At 38.0% G+C, this 27,407-nt stretch overlaps 1 protein-coding gene across 1 annotated transcript in view; it reads right to left on the reverse strand.

The window, feature by feature from the left end:
- dnm1a (dynamin 1a) overlaps positions 1 to 27,407 on the reverse strand; it is an 88,976-nt gene that overhangs the window by 44,145 nt on the left and 17,424 nt on the right. The window contains exons 2-13 of the mRNA XM_041811674.1: positions 24,982 to 25,055; positions 22,576 to 22,725; positions 22,211 to 22,414; positions 20,608 to 20,706; positions 19,417 to 19,577; positions 18,234 to 18,376; positions 18,029 to 18,164; positions 14,414 to 14,481; positions 11,935 to 12,073; positions 2,779 to 2,865; positions 2,408 to 2,478; positions 2,240 to 2,291 (exon numbers count right to left, since the gene is read on the reverse strand). Of these exons, the coding sequence (XP_041667608.1) occupies positions 2,240 to 2,291; positions 2,408 to 2,478; positions 2,779 to 2,865; positions 11,935 to 12,073; positions 14,414 to 14,481; positions 18,029 to 18,164; positions 18,234 to 18,376; positions 19,417 to 19,577; positions 20,608 to 20,706; positions 22,211 to 22,414; positions 22,576 to 22,725; positions 24,982 to 25,055 (1,384 nt within the window). The remainder of the gene's footprint in view (positions 1 to 2,239; positions 2,292 to 2,407; positions 2,479 to 2,778; positions 2,866 to 11,934; positions 12,074 to 14,413; positions 14,482 to 18,028; positions 18,165 to 18,233; positions 18,377 to 19,416; positions 19,578 to 20,607; positions 20,707 to 22,210; positions 22,415 to 22,575; positions 22,726 to 24,981; positions 25,056 to 27,407) is intronic.

The following is a 27,407-nucleotide window of genomic DNA, read 5'->3' on the forward strand; positions in this document are numbered from 1 at the left end:
CAGTTTTACTGCTTGTATAAGTTCAAGTGGATAAATGCAGTGTTAATTTTGTCGACTAAAACTTTAACTAGAAATGTTCATCGACAGCCTCTTTCCCATGACAAAAACTAGACCAAGACTAACAAAAATAGATCTGTGATGACTAAAACTGTCAAAAAGTAAGCTTTGTTTTCATAAAACTAGGCTAAAATGTAATGTAGTTTTTCATCTGTCATTCAAAATCTGTGATATTTCTCCACTGTGGGTAAATCTGTCAGAAACCAATACATCTGTTGCTATTCTGCCTCTCAGCTGTAGAAAACAGGGACCCCGGGTTTGGCAGAGTGCAAGGAGCACACTACCATGACTTGGTACCAGGTTTAGGCAAGAGAATACATGCTTGGACTACAAGCAAAGACTAAAATGTGAGGACTTATTATGGACTAAACTAGACTCAAACTAAAAAGGGTAGAAATGACTAAAATGTGGCTAAAACTAAAAGACATTTCATCCAAAGACTAAGACTAGAATTAAAAATAGATGCCAAAATTAACACTGGCTAAATGTTGTGACTTAAAGTAAAAAATGAAATATAAGGGCTTTTTATGAAGTAAAACTGGACTAAAGTATTTTTAGTTTTCGACTAAAACTAGACAAAAACTATAAGGTTAAAAATAACTACAATGTGACTAAAGCTGACAGATATTATAATCTAAAATCTACGACTAAATCTAAAAAAAAAAAAAAAAAAAAATTAACACAGCAATAATGAAGAGATGTCAGAGTGAGGGCTACTGCCCTTGACTGAGCAGCTGGGGGTTTTCAGGCTTGCTCAAAAGCACCCCAGAAAGTACTGAGGAGGTGAATGAGCACCCTCCAGTTACAAGATCAATTTCCAGACTTGGTGTGACTGAGACTTGAATCATAAACTCTACTGTTCCCAACCCAAGTCCTTACAAGCTGGGTTAATTTACTCTAATTTACTACTGGCGCTTAAAAACAATGTAATCTTGCAACTTTCCATAACTTTTGTTTCTTATTTCTGACAATGACTGTATGTTTATTTTGGAGAATGAAGTACTGTCCAGCAGGGGTCCTTGGGGATCACCAGGGGATGATAGCATGGTCATGGAAATTTGGGGGGGGGGGGCAAAAAAAATATACTAATAACATTAATAATTAAATTTAAATGAGTGTGTTTTTATATATCTGATCTTTCAATTCAAAATAGCACACACGACTGTGGCCAATGATATAATAAATGAATACTTTATGAGAAGAAATAGATGACCAGACTGAAATGCCTCAGCTAAAAAGAGCTTAAACACAAGAATACCTCCAGGAGACCTTAAACTATAGCTGAAAAAAGCTTGCATACACAAAGTACAGCTTTACTGCACAAGTAAGAGTGCCCATGATATGAAATACTGAATATAATGAATAAAAAGAAAGATAAACTCAAAACAAACACTGTTACCATAAATGTTGATTACTGTTAAGACAGGTTTTAAAATACAGTTCGCAATAAAGATGTAGAATAAATAATGAGACTATAAATGTGTATAGAAATAAGGAAATGTATTAACAGGTTGAATGTTTAGTTTTTCTATATTTTCTATTGTGACATATAAGGAATTTAAGAAAAACTGCAATCATGGGATCCCCTCTCAGAAGCTTATACTATATGTGCTTAACATGGCAAAACTGAGAAACTGTGTTGATTTTCATGTCTCGACCAAATCTCTATCATAAATCAATGGATTTTAAGGATTGAGGATTGTGTAACCCTTGCAGAGGAAACATTGTCTGTGATATTAACGCTATAACTCTTCATATTAAAGTCATAAACTGTCTCAAGGTTCCTACATCTCAATAAAACTGAGGTCTAATATTCTGCAGCAGACCTCTTTTTGTGCTGGCGTCGCCGTGATTTCCACCAAAAAGAACAAGTTGTCTCGAGATCCAACAACTGTTGTCGATTAGCGTGCAGAAGAGCTGCATTGTGTAGGATATGGACTGTCGCCCAGGGTAACAAAATACGGTATAGCTGTGCTACATTTAGCATGGGCAGAACGCAGAGCTGAGTGCTAACAGGAGGAAGCCTTGGGGAAAGTCTGTATGAGGTTCAGATGTCATGTTTCTGGCAAACAGACGAAACATGAGTTCAGTGAGGAAACACGTCCCTGCAGCTTCAGGAGAATGGCTCTGGATTATAACCTGTATAATGTAGAGGGGCCTGTCAGTGTGGGGTTTACAGTACCTGGTTTCCAGATGCTTTCTTCTTGTTCATTTGGCTGATTCTCTGCTGAGCGCTGCGCAACAAAACACAGCATAGGATACTTCATTAGGCCTTGAACTGTGCATGAAGTTACTGAGCTGTAAGTACTTCAGTATGTTTATAATGTAAAAGAGGAAAAAAGAAACTCACTTGGCAAATCCAATAAAGTCCTCATGGTTGGTGTTCATGTAGGATAACTCAATGTCTATCAGCAGCAACACCTGAACCGAGAGAGAGTGAGAGAAAGGCAGCTTTTATTAATCAAAGACCTTTATTAATGATTGGATTTTTACATATCTTTGTTTAAGGAAGCTATAGCCTGACAATCACACCTACTGTTTAAATGTAATATCATTTAAAGGAGAGAAGCAAGAGTTAAGTAATATTTTTTCTAAGGAGTTTAAAAGTTTCTAAAGTCAACAAATACTGGATAATTACAGCATTTACAAGAAAACCTTGCCAGAAATTAATCCAGTTTTTGTCACAACAAAACTATATTCATTTATTCTTCGTGAACTTACCTGATCCTTGGTGCGGCTTTCTCTGTCCCTGATATGTTGGGTGACAATCCTCTCCATCTCCTCTCTCAGCTGGGGATACTGGGCCAGCTGCGAGCACAGAACGCAGTAGGTAGGTAGCAAAAACACAAAAACACACACATGCCAAAACACTTTACACATACACACTGTCTAAGAACCACATACAAGTTCTAGTCAACATTTACATTATCAACTCACTGAAACACATCACACAGTTCCACTAACACAACAAAATACACTACAGAAACACAACTGAAAGGTCATTTTAATGGAATTTATCGCAGACTCAGCTCTACTCTCTGCACACCCAAAACAATGGATGGATTTGAATTTAAAGTCCAATTTAACCGTCATAATTTGCTGCTTATATGCAAACAAATGCAGAAGAATAGCGCGAGGTCTGTGATATTACTACACAAACACAGAATAAACAATGTTCCTGGCAAAAAGGCATCTTTTTCCCCAGCACACTGCGGGTCTTTTTCCATGAGCTCATTGCAAACCCACGAACGCAGACATTGGTGGGCCTCCAATGTGACACAAACACATTTGGAGAAGTGTGAGAGAAGAAGAAGAAAAATCAAATCAAAATCACAGCCCATGGAAGACAAATACAGGCCGTTTAATTTCAAGTTACACTGCATCTTTCATGACTGGTGAGTTACCTATTTCTGGTGCCAAAGTTGATAAAGGTTTTTTTTGAGGCTGCTCTTATTATAAAGCCCTGTAACATGCATGACAAACAACTGTGTGTTATAACTATGGGGAAAGCTTGACAACAAATTAGTGTAATTCTGGCTTCAGATCTAGGACTTTCAACCGTAAATTTTTCTCACATTGTTCTTGGAAACTAAACTCTAAAATCTAAAATAAGATGGATTTATCAAGCCAAGAGAGATAAAAAGATGGATGGATTTATACTTTATTAATCCCAAGGGAAATTCAAGAGCCAAAGCAGCATCTGCTTACAAAGTTTTGAATTAGTGTGCATGGGGCTGGAGAGTTGTCTTTTCTAGCATTAGCTGCCAATGTTAATACAGCTAAAGTGGCTACAAGAACAAGGAGTAAAATATTGACATTATTTTATCAGAAAAACTCCATATTACCACTTAATCAGTGTCATTTCATGGTGCTACTGTCCTTCAGCTTACTGCTCCTTTATTTCCATACAACATGGAGCACGACTCAAGACATGCTAACATTCTCTCAGGAACTAGCATTAGCCTCAGTCTGTTTAAATCTAACCACTACATATACACTGAGTATGGTTTAACATGTTCAACAACAACAAAAAAAGAGGTTTAATAAAAGGTTTTAGCAGCTGGAAATAGAGGTTACATCAGTCACAGAGTTAGCTTAGAAAGCTAGCAAGCTACAACAGCAGCTAACTGACATGCTAACTTTTTTTTAATCTGGTAGCTATATTTAGCTTCAGTCTTTATAAATATTATCAACCATCACCTGTAGAGACGCACAGGTGACATACTTAACTTCGTTACGTAATGGGAGAGCGAGAGCGTTTATTGATCATAGACAAGTTGCTAAAAAAGGCAAAAAAAGGAACACTTTGTCACTCTAGTTAACAGTATGGTGTATGATACATAAAAAAATGTTTTGTATGGAATTTAGAAATAAAAATCCCCATTGCTGCTTTCATGCAGCGCCTCCATGCTTCCCTTCAGTCAGTAGATTTGTTTTGATGTTGTCTATCCCACCACAACAAACACTGATCAATAAACGAGTGATCTCTCTTGGCTCTCCCATGACCAAGGCTGAGCCTGTCACCTGTGCTTCTCTACAGGTGATCAGACGGAGAGGAAGACGAGAGCTGTTCTCTGTCCTGTTAATGTATGAGTGTTTAAGACACTAACATAGAATCGTGCCTGCCTCCACAGTATGCCTTATGCCACATATCAATGTGAAATTATACCTCATCATTGCATTTAACAACAAAGAGATTCTCTCTTTTCCTCATAAACACACAGTGTCTATGATCCGCTGTTAATAAAAACTTTTTTCTCAACATTTCAACTTTAATCTCTAAATTACGTTTCAACTTAATTCTCGAAATTTTGTCTTTTTTCTCATCATTTCAACTTTAATCTTGAAATTGTGTTTCAACTCTTTTTCTCGATATTTCGACTTCATTCTCGAAATTTCGACTTTATTCCCAAAATTTCAACTTTATCTCATCATTTCGACTTTAATCTCAACTTGCCCAAAATTATTTTCTTCATCAAAAATGGCCCTAATCAGCTTCCGTAAACAACTGTATTGCATGTTTGACACAGAAGAGTTTTGAGCTGGAGATAGGTTTAAACATAGTTATGGAATTGGCTTAGTAAGCTAGCAAGACACAACAACAGCTGAAGGCTACGCCAACTGTTTATCAGGGAGCTAGCTTTAGCTTCAGTCTTTATAATCAAAAAACTTTTACTTAAAATTGTTTTACATGTTTGACCTAAAATTAGTTTAATATAAGTTTTGAAAGCCCAGCTGGAAATAGAGATTACAGCAGTTTACCAAGCAAGCTAGCTACAATTACAGCTAAGTTATATGCTGTTTTTTTATTTTAAAGACTGACCTTAGCTCCAGTCTTTTTAAATGTATCAAACACAATTTGAATACTGTTTTATACGTTTGATATAAAAAAGATTTAATAAAAGTTTTTTAAAGCATGGCTGGTAATAGAGGTTACAACATAGTTATGGGGCTAGCTTTAGTAGTGTTAGTATTATCAGGGAGCTAGCTTTAGCCTCGGTCTTTTGAAATATAATCAACACATGTTTCTTTACTACTATTTAACATGTTTGACAAAAGTGTCCTAGGTTTTACAAGCACAGATGGATTACAACACAGGGTTAGCTTAGCAGGCTAAATTTATTCAGCCTTCAGTGAAGCTCTTGAAGTCTTTGAGTCACAGGAAAGGCATAGCTTTCAAGTGGTAATTATGTGAAAGTATGCTTTAATTCATTACATTCACAATTCAAGGCATTTCCTGAATTGTTATCTAAAAATTGTGTAGACGATGGAATTTAAATGTGTATATTCTGTGCTATAAAAGATGCATTGTAAGCTGAAGGAGTACAAAGGGATTCAATATCCGATGAAGAGTCACGAAACGTGACACTCAAACACAAAACTGACAGCAGAAAATATGTTTTTAACAACCAAGGCAGCAGGCAGACGCATTCAAATTCAGACCAACATGCAATGCAAAGGAGTGCAGAGGATGGGAGGAAGGGAGTTAAGGATGTGAGAGAGGGTGATGGAGGAAGACTTTAAACTGACCCCTTTATGGATTTTCCCAACCACATCACAAACTTTAAATTCAGTTTTTGAAAGTAAAATCAGGATAAAAGTGTGACTGAGAAGAGAAATCCAAAGGAGGTCACGCTCTTTTTCTGGTTTATTTTGCTCTGCGAGGAAGCAGCAGGTTTTAAAGGGTTAAAGGACAACAGGATGGAGAGGATGAAAGAGAAATAAAAAGAGAAATAAAATGATGAACAAAGTTGGTTAATTAGTCAGAGTGGAACTACACAATCAGTCACTCCAATGTATTAAACCATACTGACAAAGACAAAAGCAATATGAGTCTCAATAAAAGGTTTTTAGATCTCTTCATGTCAGTAACTTGCATTACATCCTGGTTGAGAAGTACAACTTTTGACATTTTTAAAAGGGGGCCACTTATTGATAAAAAAAACAAATTGCAAAGAAAGTTTACTTAAACTGTAGGTTATATAGGCGCCTAGAAGAATCTGGAGTAAGGATAGACCGATTTCTGCTGGATGGAGCATTACATTTTTGTATTCATATAGCCTATTATTGTTTATATTTTAGTTTTTTCCCACAAATGGTGAAGGTATGCTTCTGTTTTTTAATGATAGATCCCACCAGAATGCATAGAGCATCAGTAGGTTGGCACTTTTGGCCACGTCATACTGGACATATTTACAGGGGAAAAAAGGAGAAATTCCATTTCACAATACACATATAAGGAATAAATAATCTGTAAAAAACAAAGAAAATATTTTTCAAGATGAAACTTTAAAGAGGCTTAGCTTAAGTTGTAAGTACCTGCTCAAAGAGTCCCTGATTTAAAAAAGAAAAAAAAAAAAAAAAAAAAAGCAATGCAAACCTACATTTTTTTTTTTTTTTTTGAATAGGTCAGTTTGATTTTATGTTAATGCAAATAGTCTGTGATCTGCTTTTTGCTAACTGTACGGTTAAATAAAATATTTTATTTAAAAAAGCATAAATCAACAACACATCTATGTTTCCAAATAGATGCAAATCACAAGTCTTTGATTTTTATTTTTCTATTTAACATTTTTGGAAAGAAGAAAATATTTCGGTCTAACTACACCTAAATGCTAGAGTCAATATTTAGGTAAAATTACATAATTTAAAATTTAATCCATTAAAATTTTGGTTAAAAATGTTGCTAGTTTAACCCCTAAATGCCTATTGTATCATATTTTATGAGACCTCTATCTAATCAACATGATCCATGAATTACTTAAAAACATTTTAAATACAATCTGATAAATAATAAAAATGCCCTCCAGTGGATTATCAATTGCCAGTATGCCTAATGTATCAAATGTGATACACAAAAAACAAATATATGCTAAATTCTGTGGCAATTTTTCCTTTTTTAGATTTTGGTAGAAGGTTAAATAAACATTTCAGTTTCAAAAAATTAGAATTTTCTGGCTATTATTTGAGTCATCAGGCATCAAAGGTTAATCTCATGATAATTACAAAATTAAAATGTCCATTATATAAAATGTATCTGATCTGTGCCACCCTCCCTTGCAGGCCAGCTGACAGATTTGCTTGTGTCCTGACCAAAAAGACTCTTTTTGCTGATATTTCAATGGTCACAGGTCATTTAAGTTTAGTTTCGTTGAACTTAAATCATTTCTAAATTTTAGGTTTGGCTATTTGTTTAGCTTTAGTTAAAGATTGTACAAAGAAATACTGAAAGGAAGCCGTTGAAATGATTTTTTTTTGCCTCTTGTAACACCTAATATCACTATAACTGAAGTCCAGCCACCGGTCTACACCTACACATATAATTAACAGAAAAACTGTCTTTGCTCTTGTTAGGGTTTTACCTTTTGACTACACTTTTGTATGGTGGAGGTGAGTTCACTCACAACCATATCTACACACTTCAGTGTGGGCTCCTTCAGCTTTTGGATCTGCTTTTTCACTATGGCCTCAAAGGCAAGGTCAGGGGTGAAGAGCCCCGTCCTGTAGGGATAAACAGGCAGCACGGGGGAGAGGAGTAAAACAAAAAACCGAAGATAAAAAGTTGGAGAAAGAGTAGAAATGAAGGTAACAAATGAGGAGTTGCAAGATGGGTAAAGAAAAGGGAGAAATGAAGGTGGGGATATGAAATCAAAAAGAGTAAAAACAGATGGTGAGGGAAAAAACAAATCAGAGACAAGGGAGGTTAAAAAAAATTGGAGGTGGAACAGAAGAAACAGCAGATTGTAGATAAAGACGAGGAGAGGTGCGGGGGTTTGGAGGGATAAACAGCACAGAAGGAAGAAAATGCAAGTGAGACATTTGATTTCCCCGAAGCCATTCTAAAACAAGACAGCGCTGGAATCTCTCTATCAGTAAAGAGAAAACAGAAAGAAGAGATAAGAGGAAGAGGATGAAAAAGAGGGAGCTCCCAGCCTGCACAACTCCACCATCAGCCAAAAAACTCCAAGCAACATAGTGCGAGACCGCAGCTGTGCACCTCCGACATTCAGCCAAAAGACCCCGATCCCTCCTGGTGTTGACCCGTATTCCACCCGTCCTTCCTTCTCCTCTGACTTCTGGTGGGAGTGTAACCATAACATTTATGATCCCAAGGCCTCCAGGTTGTTTCTGCTCCAACCGCTGTTAAAATTGTTTGGTCACAGCGGATCAATCTGGATACAGACTACTGCTCTTTCTCTGGCCACACTCACAAACCAGCGTAGCTGAGAGAGCAGGCCCTGAGGCCCGTTGAGGAGCAGTTAAAATGTAATCGTCATGGCTCCTGTCTGCTGCAGGTGCACAGCTGCAGCCTCACACATACAAGAAAGTCTGGATGCTGAGGTCATCCAATATGGTTGCCAGGGACTCTGAATAACAGACAAATAATTCTCCTAACATGTAAAAGTAAAGATGGCCGACTTGGAATCAAAGGTGATGATAATCTTTTCTTCATGACAAAACTTGTAAAGAGGCTGCAGTAAAGGGACAAACTCAAACCACATGCCAATAAAACTAAACACCAACTTTGAGGGAGAATGGACACATCACAATTTAACACACTCGATGTGCAAGCAAGATAATAACTTGAGGAACAAGATTATCAATTGCACAAACAAGATAACTTGTGAAATCAAAATTTTTGCTTGCAATAACCAATGTTTTTATTAACTTGCCTTTTAAATCACTTGTTAGAACAAGATATTATCTTGCATGAAGAAGATATTAAGTTGCATTAACAAGATTAAAATGTGCAAGAAAGGCTAACTTAAAATTCTAATTTGTGAGAAACATAGGAAAACAAGATTAAAAGAAGGCAGTTTCAATCCAATAATTGTCTTATTGGAACAAGTTACATTTAGTATCTTGTGTGAACAAGATACTTAAGATAACTTTTGCCAATGCAAAAAGACGTTTTAAAAAGTAAGTAGCCTATGCAAACAAAATAATCATGTGCAAACAAGATACTGCATCTTGTCTGAACAAAATATTTTCTTTTGCAAACAAGATGAAGTCAGTTAAAGAGTATCTTGTCCATTTAAATATTTCTTGAGCAAATTCTTGAGCAAAAGTCTGGAATTTTTAGAAACAAAATGCAAACAAAATACATGTTATAGCTTGTTCTAAATGGATATCTTGCACAAAAAATACTTGTAATATCTTGTGGCAAGATCAAACTATATCATTGTTTGTCTTTAACCCTGGCATGATGTCGCATGACGACCAAGAAAGAAAAAAAAACAATCTTGTCAAATGCTGCTTGTCAACACTGCAAATGTGATCTTGACCAATCTCTGCATGCTCTCCTCATGACTGTCTTTATGAGTGTGCTCGAGTTCAAAGGGCGTCAGGGAGGCGGGATAAAGAGTGTGTAGAGATGTTGAGCTCTAAATGGAAGAAAACAAAAAATAATGATTGTGGACTCATCCCTATGCATCAAGAGCAAGACAATATGGACTGAGTATTCTTCAAATACAACTTCAGATATGATTGCGATAACAGGTCAAGACAATTAGCCCAGTTAAGCTAGCTAAGCTAGCTTTGTTTTATTAAACAGAAGGCCCTCTGGAAGGGAAAGATGCTGATTTTGGGGAACTGTATAATAATCCCTCTGGTTGGTTTAGATTCAGATATATGTTTAATGTTGAGAGAGGAGGATGACTGGGCGAACAAACTTGCAACAGCAAAAAATGAAAGAGTGACTTGCCAGATTCGTGACTGGTGGTGAATCAAAGCGCATAAATATTCCTGGTTAATAAAGGATATTTATCACGTCAGAGTGCCTCGGACTTTCAGTTTTGACTACCATTTCTACTATGGACTATTTGCAATTAATCCGGCGAGTTATCATTCATTTCTTTCTATTTATACATTTAATTTTGTAGTTAGGAAGTAAATGCTATCTGAGTGGATAGCATTAGGGTACATACTGTTGTCATCAGGTCAGGCTGTTAAACTAGAGCATGGGCTCCAAATCTGGAATTTGGGCATCAGAGATTTTAGTGGGGGTTCAAGGCTATGTCCACTCTAACGTTATCATTTTTAGATTTGCTCATGTAACTAGATATATGAATGAATGGATAGTAATTGGTTTCCAACCTGGGGTCCGGCGCCCTGGGGGCGACAAAGATTTCAGGGGGCTTTGTCTGCTCTGAGGTTGTCAAAGTTAACTAAAATCATTTAACACTTACTGGATGGTTAGTATATTAATCTTTTGGTTGTGACGAATGTGTATGAGCCTGTTTTATTGGGGTTTTATAACAAAAAAGTTGATCCTGATCTTTTACAGCAATGCTATTTTTTATGTCCATGTTGGTCCTGGGGGGCTCGCCATTTTTTACGCTACAAGTAGGGGGTTCTCCAAGGAAAGAGTACCACTGGTTTATACAGTGATCTTTGGGTAAGAGAAAGTGTGTTTAGGCCTATAACGTTAGGATTTTATCAATAAGAGCGTGCCAATTTGCTGTGAATTATAACTTTTATCCATGCAGCTTATCTAAGATACAAGGAAATAATGCTCAAAGGGGAAAATGTAAGAAGAGGGAGGGAAGATGTAAGAAAAAAGCTGACATGTCAGGCTTGTTGAGGGGTCATGGAGCATCCTGGAAGCATTATTGTTAATGTCACACTACATCTGTCACTCCAGTTTATATTTGGGCCTGACGTTTATAATGGGCTGCAATGATGCAATTTGGTAAAAGTCCAGCCAAATTTGTGTCATTTAATACAGCCTTTACCGAATCAATTTAGGTAGATGAAATAGCAAACCAGGTCAATGAAACAATATAACATGTTTGATCAAGTTGTATGAACCTATGTATTCTCTACACTGTCATGTTGCGTTAGTTTGCCCCTACAGCCTTTTTATAATCTTGCATTTCAAACTTCATGCATCTACAAAAGTAATCATAACTCTGCTTTGAGTTGGTCAAAAAGAATAACCCATGCTGACAATTCAGGCATGAAAAACCACTCAGTCGTAGAGCACCTCTAATTTTCCATTTTCCTTCTTGACTCATTTGCAGAAATCCTTTTAATCAGATTTATACACATAACTCCTGAGGCAGCTTTGACATTAAATCTTTGACAGGCAACCATATATAGATGACTGCTCAGCCTCCACACTGGGTTTATTCAGCACAGCTTTCTGCCATGGCCAGCCTGTCCAGCCAAACACCTCCGAAGCGGTCAAGTAGGCAGGCAGGCAGGTACACCGCAGCCCACCCTGTCATTCCAGGAGACCCCTCGCCGTCCCAAGAAACAGCGAGGGCTGGAGCGAGCCGGGTGGTTACAGTCAAAGGGAGTGAACAGCAGAGGGACTTTGCAGATGAGGGTTTAAAACAACAAAAGTGCTTTCCACTATTTAGTCTCTTTGTTTACCTTCTTAGTACACGCCCTAACCGTACTGACTAGCTCAGAAATGACCATGTCCACACATTTGGTGCAAGGCTCTTTAATCTTCCCAATCTGCCTTTTCACAATGGTCTCAAAGGCCATGTCCGGGGTGAAGAGGCCAGTTCTGCCCGACAGAACAGAGAAAACCAGCCAAAGAGCCAAAAAAAAGAAGAGGGGGATGGTTGAGAGAAAAAAACAGATATGGGGAGGAGGGTTGGGTGAAGAGAAGAACGTTAATTGTTAAGAATTATCCTCAGTTTTATGAGCTTTTACTCCAAACACAAACACAAAGAAACACAAAGAAAGAGAAAGGGAATGAAACTATGAAAACTGTCCAAAGCTAAATTTTGAAGAAATATTAAGTACTGAGGCAAAATCAAAGAACAAGATAGCATGTGATTAATGTCATTCTAAGATCTTTTTGCATATGTTTGGAAAATATTCAGTCATTTCACTCAAAGGCTAAGGAAGTGTTAGGAATGTAATTCACAACCCCAATTCCAAAAAAGTTGAGGCGCTGTGTCAAAAGAAAATAAAAGAGAATGCAATAGTTTGCAAATCTCATGAACCCATATTCTATTCACAATAGAACTAGATGTTTAAACTAAGACATTTCATCATAATTAAAAATATTAGCTCATTTTGAGAGGGACAGGGCCGTTTTTACAATTGTGTAGCATCCCCTCTTCTATTATCTGTTAACATGTTGGAAGTGAGCAGACTTGTTTCTTGAGTTTTGGGAGAGGAATGCTGTCCCATTCTTGTCAATAGTCATGGCTCTTTTTGCTGAATTATTTGTTCATGATGCACCAAATGTTGTCTACCAGTGAAAGGTCTGGACTGCAGGCAGGCCAGTTCAGTACCAGACTCTTCTACTGTGAAGCCATGCTGTTGTGATGGATGCAGGATGTGGTTTTGCATTGTCTTTCTGAAATATGCAAGGCCTTCTCTGAAAGAGACATTGTCTGGATGGGAGTATATGTTGCTCTAAAACCTCTTTATACTTTTCAGAACTGGTAGTGCCTTTCCAGATGTGTAAGCTGTCCACACCATAGGCACTAATGCAACCCCCATACCATCAGAGATGCAAGCCTTTGAACTGTGCAGTGATAACAAGCCGGATACTCCCTCTTCTCTTAAGTTTTCAGGATACTCATCCATGGTTTCCAAGAAGAATTAGAATTTGGATTCATCTGACCACAGAACAGTTTTCCATTTTGCCATTGAGCTTTGGCCCAGAGGAGACGGTGGTATTTCTGTATCATGTTCACATACAGCTTCTTCTTTGCTTATTTGTGGATGGTACAGCCAACTGTGTTGACAGACAATGATTTCTGGAAGTGTTCCTGAGCATATGCAGTGACTTCCAGTACAGAATCATGCCTGTTTTTAATGCAGTACTCCCTGAGGGCCCAAAGATCATGTGCATCCAATACTGACCTTGAGCTATGTCTCTTGCACGCAGAGATTTCTCCAGATTCTTTGAATCTTCAGATGATATTATGTAATGTAGATTCAAAGTCTTCAATTTAATGTTTAGGAACATTTTCCCAAAGTTATTCCACAATGTTTTAATGCAGTTTTTCAAAGACTGGTTAACCTCTTCCCATCTTTACCTCTGAGAGACTCTGCCTCTCTACAAAGCTTCTTTAATTCCCAGTCATGTTACTGACCTGCTGCCAATTAACCTAATAAGCAGTAAAACACTCCACCTGTTTTTCACTGGTTCCACTTACTTTTCCAGCCTTTTTCTTGCCCCGTCCCTACTTTTTTGAGAGATGCTGCTACCACCAAACTCAAAACAAGCTAAAAGTTTTCATGAAATGGTAAAATGTCTCAGTTTGAACATCTGATATGTTGTTTATGTTCTACTGAACTTTAAATATGGGTTTATGAGATTTGAAAATCACTGCATTCTGGTTTTATTTGTATTTTACACAGTGCCCCAACTTTTTTGGAATTCTGGTTGTAAAACTTTATATTAAGAGAACATATGGGGTTTTTTGGGGGCATGATAATTTTTTTTTAGTCTGCTGGTTTTGGAGGGATACTATCAGTCAACAGGATATTGGAAAATAGCATCAGAACATCTCTAGTATTTTGTATATTTTCACAGAGGACTAAATGTTTTTGGAATCAAGGTTTCATTGGGACACTTATCTTTGGATAACAGATCTGTGAGACAGAAAGACACCAATATGATGGGAAAATATAAAATAAAAACAGACTGCAAGGTCACAAAAACAAGTTCCACTCAAGACGTAGTCCCCCATCTGATCCCAACTGATGTCATTAGTATTCAAGAAAGCATGTAATCTAAGTATGGAGGTCTTTGTGATTAGATTAGCAAAGACAGTTAGAAGCTGTCTGGCCGGCAGAGGTGACTCAGATGAGAAGAGGAGGGGAGTTAAAGAGGGGAGGGAAGCAGGGACGAAAAGAGGGGTGAGCTTGAGGGCGGACGTGCCTGATTCCGTGAATGTTCTTGATGGCGTAGCTGATCTCCTTGCGGAGCTCTTTCTCATCAAACTCCATCTACAAGAAACAGACAGAGACAACAGGGAGGATTAGATACAGACACCGTCTCTCCTTCTGTTCAGCTTTCCCACATCAAAGATCCATAATTTTCTCAAAGCATGTTCTATAAAAATCTAAAATATCATAGTTTTCTCTTTTATAAGTCAAGCTTCTGGCTTGGAAACAACCTGCTCTGTCCACGCAGCAGGAAGTCGACACGCTACTTTTTAAGGCTTCATTCACAGACACTAAGTTTTATATCCACAGAGGGAGGGTGAGAGAGGACAGAGAAGAAATATGGATGAGCTGAGAGAGAGGGTTGGTGCTGAGAGAAAATGTTAAGAAAGGATGGAAGATTTACAGTAAATGAGAGTCGTTTTATAGATGTTTGGGTGACGTAGAAGGATGTGGGAAAGGAGGTAAAATGTGACAAAGAAGATAAACTAAAGAGAGGGAAGAAAGCAACCATTGTTTGGGGGAGAAAAGCCCAGAATAACCATTTTCTTCCTTCATTTTATCAGAATCCAATCGACAATACTTGTACACAGATCTAAAATCTTACTCTGACCACATTTTCAGTCGCTGTGAATCAATCTTTTACTGGGATATGAATGTTTTATGTCAAACAAACACTCTGAAATATCTTTTCTGCTGACTAAACAGGCCATATTGCCACAAATCAATACAGAACAAAAAGAACAAAATGGAAATAACCACAAGTCTGATAAATGTTCCAAGGAATTTTTGGATGAATCTTTAGTGCATAAATATTTACGGCTAGTAACAGACATGTTTATGGTTTAGTGGTTTTGCCAAAGCCTGCAAAAATCTGATGTTTTTGTTATTGAAAATTTCTGCCACAAAGAGTTACATTAAGGCTGCTTTCCCTGGGGTTGTAAAGATTGAGAATAATCACTCGTTATTTCTTCCATTATTTTCAAAGGAAAGATCAGACGGACAGAAAAGTGAGTCTCAAACAATGTTTAATGTGTTACCAAGTTTAGTTAGACATGAAGAGCTTTCCAGAAAACAAAAGTTACAGCCCTACAGTGATTTAAATGCTGTCATCAACTTTGTCGCTGCATTAGATTAGCTGATTCATTATTACAAGTGGTGTGTTTAAACAGTGTAATACTAACAGGAGGCTAAAGAGTGTGACCTTTAGACGACCCTTTCTTCCTCACAGTGGACTTCCATATGGAGATCTGTTCTGCATTTATCCAAATGTGTTAGGTAAAAGATTACTCAACATAAGGTAAGGTATTATGCCGAGCTTATGTGACTCCTGTCAGAGTTGCATAGTTAAAGTGGAATAAGTATGGTTATCTATGGCTCATTATTTCATCTGTTTGGGGAAAGTCCAAGCCTTCAAAGGACACATATTATGTAAAATACACTTTTAAGGCTTTTCTAAGAAAAATATGTGCCCCTGGCCTGTCCACAATCCCCCAAAGAATCAGAAAATCCTCTATCTTTCTCCACGTTTCAGAAAATGTATGCTGAAACAAGCCATTCTCAGATTATCCCCCTGTGATGTCATGTGGGGAGTTAGCCCCGCCCCCAGGTTCGGATCGCCGTCCCCACTAGGAAGAAAGTTCCGCCCTCCTCTCCTGACCCTCCTCTGAGCTGGCAGCTCAGAAGAGGGTCAGGAGAGCCACATCCATTTTCTGAAAGGGGTGGGGTCAGGGGCGGAGTCAGCCAGCTCATTAACATTTAAAACCGCAGACACAGAAACAGCTCGTTCTGAGCAGGGCTGAAACAGAGAGGTTTTTAAACATGCAAAAATCCAATACTGGAATGTTTTTTCAGCAACAAACTTCACAGGCATGTTTAAGGGAACTTCGAGACTAATATAAACTTGTCTTAAAGGGATGAAATATGTGACATTTAGAGTGACCTTAGAGTAGCCTGACCTGCCCAACAAGGACAGAGCAGCTAGTCTCCTAAAACACTTTAATGAGTGTCTTAATGGACACTGGGACACTGACAGAAGATCTCTGGGTTGACGGCTAGGTACGGTTTGTTATTGTTGTCTCTGCAATGATGCGATCTCTTGAAATGATATATCTTTAATTGCATAGGGTCCTTCTGCATATATCAAACTGTTCCCATTATGTGAATATTTATGGTCTTCTTATCCTGTCAGTGTGATTTTGAACTGCGAGAAACTCCATGTAACCACATCATATGTTTGTTTGTTAGCTTGTTCTTCTCTTCGTATCCCCCTGTTAATTTTCATCGTGCATTGTTTAAAAAATCTAAAGAAAAAAAAATGTAACACAATATATTACTGGCGTTGGCCCAAATCTTTGCATCTCCAAAATCACCATGGCTTGCAGATTCTATGCATGGGCTAAATCTTACTCCAAGCTAATCATGGTGGAGAGGTAAATTTCAGAAAAACAGGAGCATAATGTATTTTGTTTACTATTTTGGTGGGCCAAGGGAAAGTTTCAGTTGTGTCAGCATTCCAACTAATGCCACTATTACTAAAGATATATTTTTAAACGTTTTATGCCTTAATTCACAGAGGAGGACAGTGGATAGGGCTAGAAACAGGAATGAGTAAAGTGGGGAGGAACATGCCAAAAGGAGCCACAGGCTGGACCTGAACCCGGGCTGTCCACGTAAATGGGGTGTGCCTTAACAACTAGGCCACTTTTTAAATTTATATATCTTTCTGTGAAATTATCCAAATGTCTATTATCTAAAAAGCTACTTAAACTATACTGCAAGTTACAAAGTCAAAAACTATGCACAGATATGAAATGATAAGTAATTCAGCATTATTCTGACAGATAGAAGATGTTCCTTTCCTTTATCCTTTTTAATCCAGCGACAGGACAAGCAAGTTGATCCAGACAATCCAATACCTACTACTTTATCTGACCCCTCCTGGGAGACCCCAGTGGCATTCCCAGGCTGGAAGGGATATATTCTATAATCCCTCCAGCAAGTTTTGAGTCTACCTCTAGATCTCCTCTCAGTTGGTCGGGCAAGGGAGGCATCCAGGAGGCATCCAGGAGGCATCCAGGATGCATCCTGATAAGATGCCTGAACCACTTCAACCTCTTTTTGGCATCTCAGCTGGCTATGCTTCAGTTTAAGACTTCTTTGTTCAACAGTGACAGGAATAGTCCGCCTTTTTTTAAATGATCTGATTAGTGCAATAGTGGCTGTTTTGGAGATGACATATCCACTTGTAAAATAAGGTTTAAAGTATTTGTTCTCAACTGGTGGGTCAGGATTCAAAAGTGGCCACTTTCATTGGGTCACAAATGTGTGCTTAAAAGAAAGTATGTGGCAAGAAGTCTTTTGTTCCACATAAAGTCAAATCTGCCACAATTTTCCTACCAAACATTTAATTTTGGTTTCAAAATGTACGAAATTTGGCATTGTTGTTGAGAAGGAGGTAGTGGGTCCAGATATTAGACCAGTTATGAAGCACTGGTTCAAAGCTTTGATATTTAAGACTGGTACTTGAAATTTTTTTTTCATCAGAAATCAAAACTTTACTGATTCTAACTGGAAAAAACAAACACAAACACACGTGGCTAACACACACCTTGACCAGTTCAAAGGGGAAGCGCTCATGGAAGATGCGGTTGATCCTGGCACCACCTGAAAGCTCAGCTGTGTCAATCTGATCTCCAGAGCCTTCGATACACTTCTCAAAGTCCACAGAGAACTGCTGCACCATCCTGCACAGACGGAGACATCAGTGAGCCCGTATATATCTTAAAGTCTATCCTTTATTTGTATCTACTCACTGGAGAAGAGCCTTGGTCTTGCGGGATGGATCGTCAGGTCTGAAGTTCTTGTACTCCTCCACTTCCTTCTCTATGGATAGGAGCTGACTCTGCAGTTTGGCCCGTAGACCCGGCAGGGTGTCCCGGATGTGGTTGGTCAGTTGCTGCAGGGGTCAAAAGATAGACTCTTTAGGTCACTTGGACTTTACTGAAATATCTAAACTCCACCATTTAAGCTAGATAAATATTTCACTCAAAATCCATCTTTTAATTCACATTAAGTGAATAAAAGTTAGTAAAACCAATCCAGTGTAAGGTTATTATTATGTCTTAACAGCATGCAAAAATACTGGCAGTCCATTGTGCACTATATTCACTGCCCTGTAAATGTCAGTTTTCACTTTCTAAAAAATATGACATCTTGTGCTTTTATTTTGAATGCTGGGAAACAAAGGTTTTGTACTTTGTGCTGACGAGCCTTTGACGATGTGAGACACATGGTTTTGCCTCAGTATCAACAAAAGTCAAAGCATAATTATTCAAAAACAGATATAGATAGTATTCATGCACCACTATTTCTACTCTGTAAAACAAGCTAACAAGCTCTATGAGTGAGAAAAGTGGAGAAAATTTCAGTCAGTCTTCCTGTCAGACACTCTTTGGTTCCTGCTCATCTCCCTCTCTCCTTGTTCCTTGCCGATGTCAATGTGAGCAACAGAAAGGAAAATAAGAACAGGGCAATGGGAGAAAAATGTTGTATTTTGCTACATCATCCAGGACATGTCTCCTGTGGGCTGTAAGGAAACTACAATAGGAAATTATGAATAGAGATATCATTATTATTTATAAGGAACAGGAATGTTGATAGGAATAAGGAATTCCTCTTATCAAAATGTTTGTTTACATAATTAATGCAGTAGCACTGCCAAAAAAGTCGAAACAAGGAAGTACAGTATAGTCAAGCATAAGTTTCATGAAGTTGTGGACAAATCGGAGCAGCAAAACAAACAGTGCCTATGAAAATTATTGAACCCCTTTGATGTTTTGCCCTTTTATTGATTTTATAAATCAATAAAATCAATATATTTTGGCTATTTTGACTAAAAAACACCCCTTATTTGATGTCAAAGTGAAATTAGATTTCTACATTGTAACGCGTGAAGGTTGGACTTGGACTGTTTCTTTCTTTCTCTCATTAACCCACCTGATTGAGGACTTTCTGGAGGTAGGGGGTGCCCATACGTTCAGCCAGGTGTCTGTAGCTAGGATGAGTGAGGAAGAACTTCCTCTCAGCAGCCATAGCAGCATTGATATCCTTCTTACCATCTATATCCTTCTGACTCCTGTTCACCACACCGATGTAACCTGGACACAACAGGGAAGAGGGTTTAAAACATTCTGGAAATGTTGCAGAAAACCAGGTGCAAACATTTTTATTACTTCCTGGAATAGTTTAAGCAAATTGAATATTTGGAGTCTGACGGGGGATTTAACTGGAAGAACTCGCCTTGGCGCAATTACTGGGATTGAGCTGAGCTCTCAGTCTTTTAAATATCAACTAAGTTAAAAAGGCCAAACCAGAAAAGTACAAGCCCTCCTTGACCAAACCGCTTAAAACCATGTTTAATAACATTTAGCAGAGGAAAACCACATTTCAGGGATTACAGAAAAGCTCTATAATAATTCTGAATAGAGGAAAGAAGGAGGGTAAGGAGGAATTAAAAGAATAAATGTCTGCATGTGTGTGCCCAGCTTTTTAAGACAGAAAAAGAAAAACAAGAGGAGAGTTCAGGTCACGTAGATCCTGTTTCACCTCCAGTTAAGTTTTCTCATGCATCACTCAGTTAAAGGCCGTTTCATGCTCTATAACTAATGCAACGCCGAGCCAGCAGCCTTGTAAATGTGAACATCCACACAGCACTAGACAGAGAGGGAGAAGAGAGAGGAGGGGAGATGGGGGAGAGAGAAAAAAAACATAGAAAAACAAAAAGACATGGAAAATATTCAAAAGCACATGCCTGGGTTCTAACCAAGTGCAAATGGAAAAGAAAATCGCTGCATCAGCACATTGCAAAAAAGGGCAGCTCATAAGATGCATGCAAGCTCTTTTCCAGGACGCTCTTTTCCTCTTCTCCTCTTCATTCCCTCTTTCCCCTTTCCAACTCTTCCTCTTTTTTTCCTGTCTGTCTTTTGATTTCTTACACAGTTAATTTTTATTCATCCCACCAGCCCTCCGTCCTTCTTCTGCTTTTTGATTTTTTAGCGGTTGGAGAGTTTCTGAGTGCAGCTGCCGTGTTACCACAAGAGGGAAACAGAGGGTCACTGCAGGGCCCTAAAGTAAAGAGAACCAGTGCTGTGTGCAGGTTTGTGTGTCTGTGTGTGTGTGTGCGCTCACCCCTCCTGAGTGGAAGCAGCTTATTCTCCAGGATGTCCTTGGCATCTGTTCCCTCATCCATCAGGTCCAGCTTGGTGATTACACCGATGGTCCTCATACCTACATAAACGTACCACAATTAGTACGATAAAAGCCCAAAAACCAACAGAAAATATGTTAAAATGCTATATAAATAAATGATGTAAAGTCTTGTAAAATACTGAGAAATACTGATGACAGTTTTCAACTGGAGCTGTCAAATGATTAATCTTTCATTCCCACAATTGATCACTGAATTTTATAGAAAGTGACAATTGCATGTTTTTGCATTCATAGCAAATATTTAGATGCATATTGACAACATGAAGCTTTTCATGTCAGTGTCATTCATACCAGATGTATTAACCCCTACTAATGAACGAAAACAAAAGCCAGTGATTTGAAAATGGTTCTCAACTTACGGTATATTCTGTTGCACAATGACAAAGTATTTTTTGTTAGAACAGACACATCTGAATTTGATGCCTTCAACATTTTCAAAAAAGTTGGGACAGGTTCATAATTATCTGTATCTCATCACCTTTTCATCTGGCATTGTAAGAGTCTAAAGCTACTAATTATTGAAGTTTTGAAAACAAAATTATTTCCAATTTTCAATTCTTGGTCAGGCAGTGTATATTAATACTGTTGGTTATAATTCCCCACAATTGCCTGGCATTTGTCTGTTTCTTTTTTCTTTTGCATCCTCCCCTTGCCCCTTTTGTATAAATCCCAGTGGGAGAGGTGAGTGCCCATAGTTTTGTCCAAAATTATATCTGTTATGTTAAATTTTGATGCATATTTTTTTGCACACTGATGTGCTTTAAATTTCTTGTATACTAAGTTATTTGAAAGTCAAAGACACTAGTTTGCCACACACGGCAAGTTAAGCTTGTTTACATGGGCATTATATTCATCTAACCTATGTGCACATAATTTAAAGCTAATAGGTCCAACGTATTTTTATTTTGTGCAGGATCTGGAGTGGGCTGTGAAGTTTCATGGAGGTTTTTGTCTCCTAATCATTTAGAGACTCTCAGTGTTGCAGTATCCTTTCAACATCTTTATAAACACAACACAGATATTTCCACCAGTTACCTCTCAGTATTAATGGTGTTTTTACAGATGTGCAAGTGACACCCCCCCCCCCCCCCACACACACACACACACACAAAAGATAAAGTCTGTCATTTGACATTTTGTCATTTCAGTTGAATATAGGTTGAAAAGCATTCACAAATAATCAAATTCTGTTGTTATTCACATTTTACGCTGTGCCCCAACTTTTTTGGAACTAGAATTTGTACTTTGTAATCTTGACTTTAAGATTTATTTTTGCAATTAAAGCTGTAGTGCTACATTAAATTTTCATAGTTGCGCAGAAACATTCATTCCCCCCTCAGTTGACACCCATCCCTAGCACCATTTCTAAAGAGAGATTGAAATTAAATATAAATAAAAGTAATGAAATGTGAAGTGAAAGTTCCCCTTCAGTATAGTTCCTATCATTTTATTTAGACACCCCGTTGTAACTTTCCTTTACTACCCTGTCTGTGTGAGTTTGTGTCTGTGACCACACACTCACCCTGAGGGTCGACCTCTTTGGCAATCTTTAAAGCGTCAGAGTTTGCCAAATCCGAGTTGGCCGGAGACACGGCGAGCATCAGGCAGTTCTCTTTAGTGACGAACTGCATCAGCATGTCTCTGATCTGGGCCTCGATGTCTGCCGGCTGGTCGCCCACCGGCACCTTGGTCATCCCCGGCAGATCCACCAGCGTAAGGTTCAGCACTTGGATGAGGAAAAATACAAGGATGACTCAGCTGAGCTAATTTAAAAACAACGCTTATTCAGATGTATGGCATGTAAATAAAAAGCTTTTTCAGACAGTGAAAATAAGATGAAATGCACCACAAATACTAGAGGTCTGAGTAAGGATTTATCACTCTCACCGTGAGGGGAGTAGACACGCAGGTTTATGGGGACAGGAGAGATGCCCTTGTTGGCTCCGGTGATTCGATCCGTTTCTGCCTCAATCTCCTGCCGGACTTCATCAAAATCTGTAAACTTTTTGCCCTTACAGTGAAGAAACTCCGCATATTCTGGAGATAGAGAAGGAAAATTCATCAGTTTAGATGTGTGATAAAATGGATGTGATGGAGACATAGGGAGACATCATAGATTCAGAGTTAATAAAGATTTTAACCAAAACGACATATACTAATTAGAAAATTAAATGTCAAAAATACCAGATAAAAATAAAAACTATAAGACTAGATCATCATCAGGTATGAAACTGACGAAATTATTAAATTAATTTGACTTTGAGTTGGTTGATTTTTCCATGAATGTTTCACACTGAGATCCTGATTATTCTGCTGTGTATTATTGTTAAGGTTTATTACGTGCTGTGGGACATTTCCTCCTCAGAAACAAACAAGGGGCACCAAGAATTTATTGACCAGTTAAACCAACTTGTTAGTTAATATATTTTTTTTTTTATCAGCAATATGTGCTGAATTAAATTGTAGCAGCCTCTTTTGACATTATACCCACAAAACTTTAGACCATCATCACTAACTTCAATTCTGAAGAGCAAGTAAAAAGCATTTATCAGATTAATACACAGATTATCTTTCACATCATTTGTGCATCAAGTCAGCAAGATAACAGTCTTCATATTACTCTTGTTCTCTCCTGACATGCTGCTACTGGGCTTCTTTAAGAGGAAACATAACATATCTTTCACTGCTATGTCGACAACACTCAGATACATTCATGTGCCTAAGTTTAAGGCATGTAGGGCGCTAAGGATTAATGATGGGGCCCAATGAGCCACAATCCAGGGCTAGAGAGAGGTGGGAGGGTGGCCAGAGTCAAGCCTGACACATGTCCACACATCTATTGCCCAGCAGCCAAGTTCAAGTTCAATATCATCTCTTTTGCCTAGGCTTTTTAACCCCTTCTGATACACTTGGAGACCACAAGTATTTTTTGAGGCCTCTGGAACCTCTACAGCACGACCAGGGGCTCATGGCTACCTCATCACATCCACCTGTACGCCACCCTACAGGTGTGGATTTTCTTCGTTTTTCAGATACATTTCCAATGCGCCTGGTGATATGCAAGGACATCCAGAGCATGACTGGAGTTGTGTCAATCTTCCTTCCCACCCAGTGGTTCCCCAAGGCAGCTTACTTGTCACATTTACGCCTTTATGCAGCCCAAACATGCCTAAAGTACTCCTCTTTGGCCCATTTGCTCTCACCACCCAAATTCCAAATAATAGTAGCCCACTGTCAGAGTGTAAAAAAAAAGCTTTGGTGTGCAAAAAAACCAACCTTTGGTGTGGTCTTTGACTCATCATTGAATTTTGAAAAACAAATCAACTGTGTGATGAGACGCTGCTTCCTCCAGCTAAGAACCCTCACCCCTGTTCCCTCCTCCCTCCACTGGCTCCCCATCCAGTTTGGAAGTCATTTTAAAATGTTATTATTCTTTTATATCCCTCCATGGTTTAGCTCCTTCTTATTTATCTGACTTTTTAATCCTCTACACTCCACTACAGTCACTCTGATCCTCTGATCAGTCTGGTCATCCCTCGGACTCAGAGGTGACGGTGCCTTGTCAGTTCAGTTAACCATACGGATATACTGTATGTTTATTTGTATCTTGCCTTTCTCTGTGAAGCACTTTGGTTGGCTCATGCTGTTTTTAAATGTGCTATACAAATGACACAGCAGTAGCAATAATCAGGAGCAGAATGTTCAAGAGGCTATAATATTCTTGGAGAGCGATGTGTAAAGCTCTTCCACATGTTAAAGCAGCAGCCATGACTGTGTCAAATTAACTTTAATTAATTCCTTAGCTGCACGGTGAAGCTGTGCAAAAAGGCGTACTTGCAGACACTGCATCAACCTAATGAAGTTTAACTACAGTAAAATAAGGACGCAGTGATCCCAGATGAGAAAATGACTTTCATGCCTTTCAGATCTAAAACTGCTTTTTCTTTCAATTTTCTTAAACTAAGAAATAAACATCATTATGAAAAAGTTGGCTTTGTGTTATTGAAAGTTTGACGTGAAACAAAAGGTCAACTAGAATAGAGCATGAAAATGTCTTTAAAATGCAATTCTTTTACTGACCACAAGATGCTGCATTCAACCCAAATCCAACAGAATCAACAGAGGAAAAATGCATTACAACTTCCTGCCTAAAAAACATGTTTTCTTCACCTATGTGCTTGTCATATCTTCAAAAACTCTTACAGTCTTCAGAGACTTTATTCATCATTGCCAGTTCATGTGCATCATGCATCAATAAACCCTCTGAGGGGTTTACAGGTGAGGTGAGTTTACCTGTGGGACAGTTCATGAGCTGCAGAACCAAAGGACGACGGGTCACAATCCCAGAGCCACGGGGAAGGAAATCCCTGCAACACAACAAATAAACAACAGGAGACAGTCAGTAAAATCATCTCCAGGTCCAGAGAGTCTAGAATAAAATGTAAATAAAGAAAGACCGGTATATCAACAAAATTTAAATGGTAATTCAATAAGGATTTGACTCGTTAAGCAGAGACAAAAAACACGAGTCAGTGCAAAATAACCAGTAAAAACAAAGATTGGGGTAAAATGGTAAAAAGTAAGTTAAAATTCAATAGGGTCCTTGCTTTGAGGCTGGTGCTCAAACCCTATTTAGCTCCAAAAAGTAGAACAAGTAGAAAGCATATGTTTGCTTGTGTTTACAGTGATAGTGTTGAACCAAACTCACATAGAAAGTAAAAACAAAAGATATTTCACTTTTGTAAAAACATGTAAACGTTAAGTTATAGATTTTTACTGAAATAAAGAAGGGACTATCTTTGTTTTACATGGGGCTACTCCTTTAGGTAGTAGGGGGAGGTAGAGCAACAGCCCAGTCTGGCTAGCACAGAGCTTATTTATTCATTAAAAAGGGACAGAGCACATTAATGAAAATAAGCATAAAAGAATAGGTCTGTAAATGTATGTGCATTCATACCGTACCCATTCAGTATGGGCCTCTCAGTACGGCACAGACGTGTACTGAATGGATACATGTGCATGTGTTGGCTGGGAAATTTTTGTGTTTAAAGAATGGGTATAAATATGTCAGTATGTCAATATAAATAACCTAGTAATTCACAAATTTTTGTGTTTAAAGAATTAGGGGTGTAACGATTCATCAATCTGGATCGATATATCGATTGTTTGAGCAATGATTCTGTCAGATCGATTGAAAGTATAATAATCGATATCCATCATCATTTTTACCTTATGCTTTAATTTTGAAAGTCGCCCCACACGCTTGGTTGACAGTTTCCACCCAGCCACGAGTCACAATGCTGAATAAACACTGCATTTAAAACTGACAACTGCAGCACTTTAAAGTGAAACACAAGCATTTGTTCACTTTGTTAAAGAATGTTTTTCATGTAAATGCCTTAAATACTTGGAAATAAAATTCTCAAAACGTATCAATACTGTGTTTATTTCCTTTATGTGAAAAAATAACAGATTGTGGTAAATGGGTTCACAATATCGTCTGATATTGATCACAGGCCTCTAAGTCAATCTGTGAGAATCATATCGTATCGTATCGTGATGAAACTGGTGATTTACACCCCTATAAAGAATGGGTATAAATATGTCAGTATACCAATTAAAATAACCTAGTAATTCACAAATGTATTTATTAATATTTTTATTCACCTTTTGGAAGGAAGTTGCAGAATTATTAATAATTTGAATGTGATTTATTCAGCCTATTTATTTTGATACAATTTAAAATTTTTCAAAAACCTGTTATTTATTCATTTTAATCGCCGTACCGAAAACGTATCGAACCGTGACTTCAAAACCGAGGTATGTACCGACCTGAAATTTTTCCGTACCATTACACCCCTTGTTGCTCTTGTCCTTCTTTCTGCATCCCCCTCTTCTCTCTTCCTGCCCAGTACCCCCTGCAATTTTTCCAACTCCAGCGTGGCTTCCACAGACAGCTGTCAACATGCCTTTAGTTCTGGTTGAGATTCCTGCCTATCAAACAGAAAGTTGTTTTTTTTTTGCCACTGTAGTGAAGTTAAATACTGCTACTGCGAAGTTCATGGTGATTAGTGCTGGTCTTTATAATAATAGGCTACGTCAGATACAGTCTAGAGCTGCCCCCTTTTAAATAGTCTTGAGAAAACTTCAGTTATGAATTGGCGCTATACAAAGATGCTATCTACAATATTACATAGATTAAACCTGGGCTCAATTTTGGAAAAAAACAAACAAACAAACAAACAAACAAACAAAAAACAATTGTGATTATTTGTATTCATATTGCAAATTCATTATTAACTGCTGTATCAAAGGGAATGATCATTTTTTTAAGTCAGTCTCATTTTGATTAAGAAAAACATACAAAAACAAGGAAAGTAGGACTTTTTGTAAACTATTCTAAAAGAAATTGGCACTAGACTGTTTTCATAATGTGTAGGGCATAAAAATTTCTGCTGCTTTTTTTTAATTAAACTGGTATTTTAACACACATTTCAGGCTAAAGAAATATAGCACCTTCTGTGATCTGAAAATTGCAGTGTAAGACATAATGCATTTATCTAATTTTGATTAATTTCTCAGCCTTAGTAGGCAGGATTGCCGCTGTCACTATTGGGAGCTTGCATGTACATAGTCTGTCTCCTTTAGAAAATAGCATTGCAGTTTGGGCATGCCTGCATGAGAGTGGGTGGTGGCATTGAGGCACTGGAGCTCACTTT

Source organism: Cheilinus undulatus, linkage group 17 (assembly GCF_018320785.1).
Source record: "Cheilinus undulatus linkage group 17, ASM1832078v1, whole genome shotgun sequence".
NCBI lineage: Eukaryota > Metazoa > Chordata > Actinopteri > Labriformes > Labridae > Cheilinus > Cheilinus undulatus.